The sequence below is a fragment of the Aegilops tauschii genome, chromosome 6, assembly GCF_002575655.3.
Source record: "Aegilops tauschii subsp. strangulata cultivar AL8/78 chromosome 6, Aet v6.0, whole genome shotgun sequence".
Taxonomy (NCBI): domain Eukaryota; kingdom Viridiplantae; phylum Streptophyta; class Magnoliopsida; order Poales; family Poaceae; genus Aegilops; species Aegilops tauschii.
The window spans coordinates 98,844,788-98,855,688 of NC_053040.3; the positions used below are offsets into that span (position 1 = coordinate 98,844,788).

The window sequence follows — 10,901 nt, forward strand, 5'->3', positions numbered from 1 at the left end:
TAGTCTCTCTTGATAAAGGAGATTGCCTTTCTTTCTTTCTCGACAAGAAAGAAAATGCACGTATCCGCACACATGGCACCTGCTTCCCGTTGGTTGTGTGCTGAAGATTTTTCATCAAAACAACGCGTGGACTAGATTTTTTTTGTTTTTGCTTGCGAATACAAGAATTCTGAACCTCTTGTTCCGTGCCGAGCTCTCCTCCGTTTATATCTTTTTCGGCGTATACGCGGAAAGCCGTTGGGGTGGTAGCACCGGACGAAAAGCCAGACCATGACACGATGAAGAAAAAATAAAATATAAAAAATCGAAAAAGAGAGGCGGTAGGAGAAGGCGAGCCGGGGACGGCAGCCCTAGCGGAGCCTCCTTTACTTCTCTCGCCCCGCCTATAAAAGCCGCCCGCCTCTCCTCCCCCTCCCAACCACTCCGTCTCCTCGCCGCCGCCGCCCGCACCCTCCGATCGATTTCGGTTCGATTGCGGTTTCGTACCCCGCCCGCCGACGAGGTAAGAACGCTCGCCGTCCCCTCCCGTCCCGCTCTTCGTTTCTCGCGTGCTCCCGTGCCTATGTATCTGCTAGATTTGCGATGTATCTGGGGGTTGGTTTGGTCCGGGTGGGAGGATCCGATCTGGATGTGTGTTGCGATTGGTAGGCCTGGGGGTCTGGTGATCTGCTGTCGCCGGTCGTTGTGGGCTCGGCGTCGGCTAGGGTTTGCTTGGACGATTCCTTTGCCGGTGGCGTCTACTCGACGTTAGGGTTTGCATCTCGATTAGGATCCGGTGGTGCTTGCAACTTTATTAGCTCAAATAAACGTTGCAATACTGTGCCTATTTAATTAGACTTCCTTGTTTTAGTCATGTGGTGTTCCCTGGTTTGATCTCGTTTAGTACTGTCAGTTTCTAGACTCTAGTATTAGATTGAGTCCAGTTTTGATGGAGTATCCTGTCCCTGTGTTATTATTGTACTTGTGGCTACACATATGGATTGTTGTTATCATTGTTGCATATTTTGTTGGTGATATTACATGTCAGGTCAATATCATAGGTAGAGACTGTTATCCTTTTCTTGTCTGTTATATGGTCTAGATTTCCCTTCCTCAGTATTTGTTTCCAATATAGTTGAATGGATTGAGGTCGTTGGGTTCTACAAATTCAGTTTTATCTTTCTACATGGAGGCATGCACATTGTTGTTTAAAACTATGCAAACTTTGTAATTATATCTGCATGCCTGGAGATTGTTTGTACTTAATTTAGCAGTTATTCTACTGTAACTTCTTTATTTTATCGTATGTCCTGATTCAGTGTTTGCACTTGTGATTACATCATCTTTGCATCTTGCTAGTAAAATATGTTGGCTGGTGGAGAGATGTACTTCTGATACATGCCCCTTGTATGATATTGTGAGTAGGTGTAATCAGTTAGTGTTAATTTGGAAGTTTAGTCTCATTGACTTGAAGTTTGCCATATAAGTGCTGTTTATAAATGTTCATTTCGCTGCTTATTTGGTTGTGTAAGAAGTGTATCCTCCTTTCTGCAGTGATGCCTAATTCACTTCCAATGTCTATTTAGCTGCTGCTGATTTGGTTGTGCATTTTGCTAGCTTCCTTTCTTCAAAGATGCTTAGTTCAGCCAGCAACCTGTGTCATGAATTAATAATGTAGACCTTTCTCTTCAATGTTATTATACATTTGTTTCAGCTAGTTTCTGTAATTTCACATTACATGAATAATCACTAATGTTTCATCTTTCACTTGTTTTAAACCAGGCAGCAGCATCTGTTTTGCTGCAATCTGACAAAGTGGAGGGCCACGCTGAACCTTCTTTTATGTCTGAACAAGCATTGGTCTATTTGGGATCAGTTGGATTGCTGGGAGAATACTCTCGTGCAACGAGAAAAAGGCATAAGTTTGTGCTCCCCTGCATGCATCAAGAGCCCATTAGGTTCTCTGGTTCTGAGAGTTCACTTGCCACTGCCTGTGCTGAAAGTAATCTCCCTGCAGCTACTATTGCTTCTGAAATTTGCCACATCTGATAGCATCTGCAGCAGAAAGATTCTCTCAAGATGGCGCTGCAAAACATTGGTGCTTCGAACAAGGATGATGCCTTCTACAGGTACAAGATGCCCAGAATGTTGACCAAAATTGAAGGCCGTGGTAATGGCATCAAGACCAATATCGTGAACATGGTTGATATAGCAAAAGCACTTGCCAGGCCTGCTTCCTACACAACCAAGTACTTTGGATGTGAGCTTGGGGCACAATCAAAGTTTGATGAGAAGACAGGAATCTCCTTGGTTAATGGTGCCCATGACACTTCAAAGCTGGCTGGTTTGCTTGAGAACTTCATCAAGAAGTATGTCCAGTGTTATGGCTGTGGCAACCCTGAGACGGAGGTCCTCATCTCCAAGAAAGAGATGATAACTCTGAAATGTGCTGCCTGTGGCTTCCTCTCGGATGTTGACATGAGGGACAAGCTCACTACATTCATCCTGAAGAACCCACCAGAGGCGAAGAAAGGAGGCAAGGACAAGAAAGCTATGCGGAGGGCTGAGAAGGAGCGTCTGAAAGAAGGTGAAGCAGCTGATGAGGAGATGAAGAAACTCAAGAAGGATGGGAAGAAGAAAGGTGCTTCGTCCAAGGAGAGTACTGCGAAAGGTGTTGCCAAGAAGAAGGGTGCTGGGGGCTCTGATGAAGAACATGTCTCATCACCAAGAGATGCTGACTTTGCAGCTGCTGCAGACGATGATGATGATGACGATGATGATGTACAGTGGGCGACTGACACGTCAGCAGAGGCTGCTAGAAAGCGCATGGAGGAACAGCTGAGTGCAGCAACTGCTGAAATGGTTATGCTTGCCACTGAAGAGACCGAGAAGAAGAAGAAACAGGCCCAGCACAAGGAGGACGGTGCCAATGGCACATCAAAGGCTGAAGAAACCTCCAATGGTAAGCAGAATGGAGCCAAAGCCACTCCCTATGATGAACTGGTCGAAGAGATCAAGGCGAGCCTTGCCAATGCTGCCACCGCAGCTCAGCTCAAGGGGGTGCTGTCCTCCTCAACCCTGCCCCTGAAGGACATGATGGATGCCCTCTTTGAGGCGCTCTTCCATGGTGCCGGCAAGGGGTTTGCCAAGGATGTGGTGAAGAACAAGAAGTACCTTGCTGCTGCTGTGCCTGATGAAGCCGCCCAGATGCTCCTGCTCCAGTCCATTGAGGCGTTCTGCGGCAAGTGCAGCGCCGAGGCCCTGAAGGAGCTGCCTGTCGTCCTGAAGGCCCTCTACGACGGAGACGTCCTTGAGGAAGAGACTATTGTGCAGTGGTACAATGAGGCTGTTGCTGCCGGCAAGGACTCCCAGGTCGTGAAGAATGCCAAGCCCGTCGTGGAGTGGCTCCAGAGCGCCGAGTCCGACGAGGAGTGAGACGCTGTACTGCTTGCTCCCTTTCTGCGCTTCCTTTTTACCACCGCTACTTGCTTAAGTGTCTTTTTAAGTTTGTTTGAAGTGTCCCTCGTCGTTGTGGATCAGTATTTGGAGTTTGAGTCAGTTGAGTGTTGCGTCTGATGTATTTCAAAGCACCGTGTGTTGGACAAGTTGCGTTGAAGACTAGTTATATATGAAATGATGTGGTTTTTTGTCTCTTATATATGCTGCCTTGGCTGACATTATACAGCGCTGTCACTTGATTGTCTTTTGAAGTTGTGGTTGAGGTGTCCGTCATTGTCGTGGATCAATATTTGAAACGGAGCAATGTTTGTAAAAAAAATTGTATCCGACCTTTTTCCTACTCCCTTTGTTTCACAATGTAGTTGTGCCTGAACTTTCGAGATCTAAATTTGATCATAAATTTAACCAATGCCTGTACTTTCGAGATCTAAATTTGATCATAAATTTAACAAACGAGTTTGAAGGCGCAAGAAAGCGTGAGCGCACTACATTGTTGAATGGAGAGAGTATCATTGTAGTCCTTGGTATATAACTGCCTACCCTTCTGTTGCTCGGTATTAAACCCTACCACAAAGGTCTTTAGCGGTAGGGGCTTACTTTATAATTGTAATATTCTAAGCTTAATTCCATAGTTCTCTTTCTAAGTTTCAGTAATGAATATAAATAGCACCACACAGTAACATAACTTGAACATTAAACAAATAGATAATATCACACATCATAACATGCATCACCCAGAGATATAGTCCAATGTAGCACATAGTTTTACATATCTAACATAGCAAATAGTTCAACATATCAAAGATAGCAAATAGTTCAACATAGCCAACATAAGTTCTGAAGCTTAGCACCAAGCTCAATATGCTCGAATACTAGGAGAGAAGTAAGTGACCATCGCCACTTCTCTCATCTTGCTCAACATTCGCTTCTTCCTCATCTTTCCTGGTCTCCTCAACATGGCAAGTCAACGAGGCGGCATGGCTAGAGGAAGCTGCGCTGACATGGCTCGAGGAAGCGACGATATGTCCATTAGCATGTGTTGACAGGCCAGGAGCATGCACATCAACCGAGCCAGCGCACCCAAGCATGCTTACTAGCTTTCGGCAACACATCATGAACTTCTGCAACAACAAAGAGAGTGGAATATGATTACTTCAAGGTTATGGATCAAGTGACAGACTATACTAGATTATGGTTGGCTTAAAGTTAGTGACAAAGACTATACTAGATTGTGGTTGGCTCGAAGTTAGTGACAAAACCAGGATATGGATCAAGGTTATGGTTACTTAAAGATTATGGCTAGACTCAAACGTACTTTCGTCACTTCCCAAAGCGCGGTCCCGGGGGCGTGCACTAGCGCGTTCGAGCCATCGAAAATGCTTCTATTCAGCTCGAAACTCTACAAATGTCAGCATCATAAATAAATTAGTGACAAAGGCTATAGAAGATTCAGCTGCAAATGCCATCTCCAAGCAATTCAACACAACTTACCACTCTGTTAATAAGGGGTGCATACTCCCTAAATTCACCTTTGATCTCTCTAATGTTGGCATTATAGATTTCTTCCTCGGGGTTGTCCGTCTCTAGTGATGTGATATCCATTGCGGTCCACTTGAGCCTCAGGCGTAGATGATACTTTATACCATCATCAAATCACTTAAGACGCGTCTCCTTGTACTCCTCCCAGTCGACCATTGCCATATCCCTCTCTTTGCGATACCTTATCTCCCTCCACATTTTCACATAGTCATTATGGTGATGTCCCGAGTCTGCCTATTCTGCCTGCAAGGCATAGGAACAACAAACCACAAGAAATCGTTGAGTCTTGTAGCTTGTAGGTTAAGAAATCATTGAGACTTCTAACAACAAACCATAATAAACTATAAAAACAACAAACCATAAGAAAACTAGAGGTTAAGTCGCTCACCTATGAAGGTCGAAGCCACCAGTGTTGGTATCCTTCGGTGGGGTGCGTTGCATCCTACCGAATTGCGCCACCACGCGCCGTGGTACTTGCCGCTCGATAGCGTACACACATATCAATGGGACCCTAGCCACCAGATACTCTTGCCTCTCGTGCACATCTAGTTCAGCTCGAAACTCTGATCCATCTCACATGACCACCAGTTAACCTACAAACAAATTGGTTCGGTTGGGTCTTCTAAGCAATCGGAAAAGTGGTTACAGGATATTACTACCACACAGTTTTACCTAGTGAAATGGGATATTGTCCAGCTCGTTGGTGAAGGCCTTAGACTTGCCTGTGAAGACTCTAACTTTTTCCCAAGAGTACGCCATGGTGGGCTAACGAGAAGAGTCCCCTTCTTCGCCATAATATACCCATGCAAGCCTGTGATCTTTTTCAGGACGACCCACCAGCAACCGCTCCCACATGCAAATGGAGACGGCCCAGGCACATCCGCCCATACCGGATTTATCTCCGGTCCTCTGACATGCGCCGTGCAGCTGCAAATTTTAACCCATGATTTCTATTTTCATGCCCCTGGTTCCTTAGTTGTACTTAGTTTTGTCCAACCGTCTTTGTATTCCTCACTTTCCCCCCTTCTCCCTCTACCTGAACCTCACAGATGCTCAAATAGTGCATTTCCGTTGGGTTAATCCCGTTGACCATTACATGGATGAGTTCATGACGATTGGGACCATTAAAAATGCTGACATGTGGGGCCGCTTAAAATGTTGACATGCCAATGAGCCCTTGCTAAAAAAACCCACCCCTCTCTCTTTCTTACATGTGGGACCAATAGAACAAAGGGAAATAGGAAGGAAAAAAGCTCCCGAACTCTCTAGCCATGCCGGCGGGCACAGGACATGGCGGAGGTAGTTCTGTGGTTGGAGGCAGCCCGCATACTCCTGCACCAAGGACGCCTTCCTCGCTCTTCTCTCTCCCACCCTCGCTCGCATGCTCCCTCTCCCTCTATACTCTCTCCTCCCGGTGGAACCCTAGCGCCGCCTTGGTCCCAATCACGCGCTCGTCTTTGATCACCCGACGAATTGAGAACACCTTCGAAACGCCTCACCATTCTCTTCCATCCTTGTGAGCCATATGTGCTTTGATGCAGTGTGATGACCAAATCGACCCCTTCGTCTTCGACTCCGCCCGCCGCATCTGAGCTCACTTTCGTCGCTGGCATGTTCCCTCCGGCTTCACTGACCATCTCCGTGTCCTCGGATAGACCCCTGCCACATCTCTCTGCATTTTCCCCTCTCTATTGTTCCCAAGAATGGGCTTCTGTTGCGAGCCGCTCACCGTCGCCATGGGATTGGTCACCGGCAGTGACTCTAGTGAGCAAATGGCCACCAGTGCCGCTCGCTCAAATTTTCACATGAAATAATAGACCATATTGGAGGCCTACTGCCAAAATATTTTGAGTTTCTGAGCTTTTTTGCTATATTCCATTGATTAAATGAATTTATGGACATTTACCAAAAGTAATTGAAAATTGAACTACAAGTATGTTATAATTTGGTTCCAAAAAAGTGGCAAAGATCATTTTAAGGTACTCAGGTAGGATTATATGTAGTATTCACAACAAAGTTGAAAGATTCAACCCCTTTCTATGAATACCATGTTGATAATGTTAACCCCATTTAAAAAGTGAAATAAAATAAAAAAAGATTCAAAAAATGCAATCCTTTTGCATGGATTCCTTTTACGTGTACTACTTTATAGGAAAAATGATAAAGTAGGAATACAATGGTTTCTTAAAAAAGTGTTCACAAAATGGACTACCATCTAGGAAGGTTTATGGTTTTCAAGCCAAATGACCAAGTTAATGGTATCCATGTTATATTTCAATATAAGGTGACAATATTTGGCACAAACATGGGGCTTACCATGCCAAACAATATTGCCAAAGGGAGAGAACATTTTTTGTTACAAAAGTAAATAAATCATTTTGAAGTGCCAAAAATGGTTTTTTTGTGAAGCAAGTACCAAAAATAAGATTGAAAATAAAACTTTTGCATTTTTCTCATGAAATGGGCCATATTGGATGCCTACTGCTGAAAGATGTTGAGTTTTTGAGTTTTTTTGCTATATTCCACAGGTTAAATGAATTTCTGGACATTTACCAAAAGTAATTCAAAATGCTACTACAAGTGTGTTATAGTTTAATTCCAAAAGTGGCAAAAATAATTTTAAGGTACTCAGGTAGGATTGTATGCATTATTCACAATTTATTTTGAAAGATTCATCCCCTTTCTATGAATAGCGATGCTGACAATGTTGACCCAATTTTGAAAAAAATGAAAGAAAATGAAAAAAGATTAAAAAGTGCAATCCTTTTGCATGGTGTCGGGGCACACAAACGGGGGCGTATGTTTCCCCCTGACTTGTGCACGGACATCAAGCCACCGGCCTGGCAAGATTACAACATCCAAGACCATACCAAGCACAAGAGATAAACTCTTTGAGGAATCAGAGGGCGGATCAAGAAGACCAAGTCAAGCCATGAGTGGCAAGATGCTACTAATGGAAAACCTCCCTTGCCGGGCAAGCGAGCCTGGCGAGGTCGAGGTAGCCCCAAAGAAACAAGTCTCCAGACTCCCCCGGCAGGCTTGCCGGGCTCAACGAAGGCAAGCCACCCCGGCTCCACCGCTCCACCTCACAGCGACGCAAGACATCGATCGGTGCGGCGTCAAGCCCCAAGGTGACTAGGTGGCTGTTTCCTGCCACATGGCAGCCACTTTCTATGGAAATCATCTCCAAATGACACCCATCCAGAGATGTGGGAAGCAGGCAGGCGCGAAGATGGCAAAAGCAGTCCGGTAAGGCTTGCCGGGCACACCGTGATGTGACACTAAGCGGCGCATTTAATGCGCTCTGTCCTGCCTATAGAGTTAGGTATGATAGCACTATTGCTATCTAATCAGTGCACAATGACTGATTTGCCACTGTGGTGACCCCTTGATCGGCCATGACAGCCATAGAAAGGATTCAGACCCTTGTACACTCATACGCGTGTAGCCACTCTTGCCCCGAGGCAACCCTGCCGGGCAAGAGCGCCGCGTTTCCACCACAATCCATCATCAATCCACCAAAGCAGGAGTAGCGTTTTACGCCTCGCGGCGGCCCGAACCTGGGTAAAACTGCCCGTGTGATCTCTGCCGTGCTGCGTTACACTTTTCTGCTCTTTATGCAACGTGCTCGTCCCCCTTGCCGAACCACAAGGGGCTCATGGCCCCATAGGTGGCCTTGGTTTCCCACGACATCTTTGGCATGCCAGGTAGGGGGCAGCGCTTGCGCGAACCCGAGAGCGTACGTAGCGCATCATCTTCATCGCCATTTCCTTCCTCAACGGCTTCATCATCTGTGACGCCCAAGAAGAGGCGGGGGATGATGGGAGCAGAGGGGGGGGGGATGTCGCTTCCCCCCACACCCTGTCCAATCTCCATCGCCTCCCTCCGCCACAGCTGTTGCGGCGGAGGGAATCAGTAATCACAGTGGCGAGCCAATTCCTGTGGTTCGGGCGGCATGATCACCACGCTGGCCGCGTCCAGGGGAAAGGGACAAAGCGCCTGGGTATGAAGTTTTCTCTCTCCGCAACTCTCACTTATCGACAATCGAGCCACTCTGGGTTTGAGCATCACCAACGTCAATGAGTACTGCGCGAAACTCGGTTTAGTATTTTGCCTGCTTAGGGAAATCCTGAGTGTAGCGCTGGTGCGAATCCGTTGATCAAAGCCCCAGCAAGTGTGCTCCGGCAAGGCCGTACGCATTAGCGTGACTTCTATGCCAGCCGCCACCAGATTGTCTGAAAAGTATAGAGTGGAGGAGAGGAAAACCTGTCATGCCTAGCGCCGTGTCCCGCCGCCACAAGATACATATGGTTTCTTATCGGCCCCTGCCGGGAACCAGAGAGCTACGCCCATGACATCCATCTTTTCCAAAGATTGCGAGCGCGGCAAGCACTTGCGGCTAAAGGGAGTGGGAGGAAGCAAGGACAAAAGCTAAGTCTATACAGTCATTGCTCTCTTATGAGTTCGATATTTCACATATGTTTATCCCTTGAGAACCAAAGTGTTCGGATGAGGAAATCTCTCGTGTAATGGCACCTTGCTAGTTTCTTTGTCTGCATCCTCATTCTGTTACGAGCCTGCTCACAGAATGAGCGGTTGCGTCGAGAACTACCAAGGAAAAACCTACCGGGACGCATCCACGCCAAGATGAACGTTAAGGGCATCCCCCTTACGACAATTGCGGCGAAGATGATACCGGCAGGCAACCAAAGCATGCATAGAGACTAATCATAGGAACACTTACGGGTGAACTCTAATGGGATAAACAATAAATTAAGATTAAGCAAGGACATCCATTCCACACAGACATAAATAAAAACGGTTTCTAAACACAAGACATGCATCATGTTTTGTTACAGGACAGCGTAGTGGAGAGAACAGTCTTGCTACCTTTTGAGCATGCGTTGGTTTTCCCTTAAAGAGGAAAGGGTGATGCAGCAAACTAGCGTAAGTATTTCCCTCAGTTTTTGAGAACCAAGGTATCAATCCAGTAGGAGGCCACACGCAAGTCGCCTTATACCTGCACAAACAAATAAGAACCTTACAACCAACGAGATAAAGGGGTTGTCAATCCCTTCACGGCCACTTGCAAAAGTGAGATCTGATAGAGATGATAAGATAATATTTTTGATATTTTTATGATAAAGATTGAAAGTAAAGATTGCAAAGTAAAAATAGATTGGAAACTTATATGACGGAAAATAGACCTGGGGCCATAGGTTTCACTAGTGGCTTTTCTCAAGATAGCATAAGTATTACGGTGGGTGAACAAATTACTGTCGAGCAATTGATAGAAAAGTGCATAGTTATGAGAATATCTAGGCATGATCATGTATATAGGCATCACGTCCGCGACAAGTAGACCGAAACGATTCTGCATCTACTACTATTACTCCACACATCGACCGCTATCCAGCATGCATCTAGAGTATTAAGTCCATAAGAACAGAGTAACGCGTTAGGCAAGATGACATGATGTAGAGGGATAAACTCAAGCAATATGATATAAACCCCATCTTTTTATCCTCGATGGCAACAATACAATACATGTCATTTCCCCTTATGTCACTAGGATCGAGCAACGCAAGATTGAACCCAAAGCTAAGCACTTCTCCCATTGCAAGAAAGGTCAATCTAGTAGGCCAAACCAAACTGATAATTCGAAGAGACTTGCAAAGATAACACATCATACATAAAAGAATTCAGAGGAGATTCAAATATTGTTCATAGATAATCTTGATCATAAACCCACAATTCATCAGATCTCGACAAACACACCGCAAAAAGAGTTACATCGAATAGATCTCCAAGAAGATCGAGGAGAACTTTGTATTGAGATCCAAAGAGAGAGAGAAGAAGCCATCTAGCTAATAACTATGGACCCGAAGGTCTGTGGTAAACTACTCACACATCATCGGAGAGGC

The 10,901-nt window shown here is 45.7% G+C and overlaps 1 protein-coding gene across 1 annotated transcript; it reads left to right on the plus strand.

The window, feature by feature from the left end:
• Positions 1-322: 322 nt before the first annotated feature.
• Positions 323-3,635, plus strand: LOC109752314 (eukaryotic translation initiation factor 5). The gene is made up of 2 exons (XM_020311209.4): positions 323-502; positions 1,762-3,635. The coding sequence occupies exon 2, from the start codon at positions 2,059-2,061 to the stop codon at positions 3,412-3,414; it is 1,356 nt and encodes a 451-aa protein (XP_020166798.1). The 5' UTR covers positions 323-502; positions 1,762-2,058; the 3' UTR covers positions 3,415-3,635.
• Positions 3,636-10,901: the final 7,266 nt, after the last annotated feature.

Bases quoted from the DNA above. Each gene is read 5' to 3' on its own strand.
- LOC109752314 (XM_020311209.4), top strand. From the start codon at position 2,059: ATGGCGCTGCAAAACATTGGTGCTTCGAACAAGGATGATGCCTTCTAC.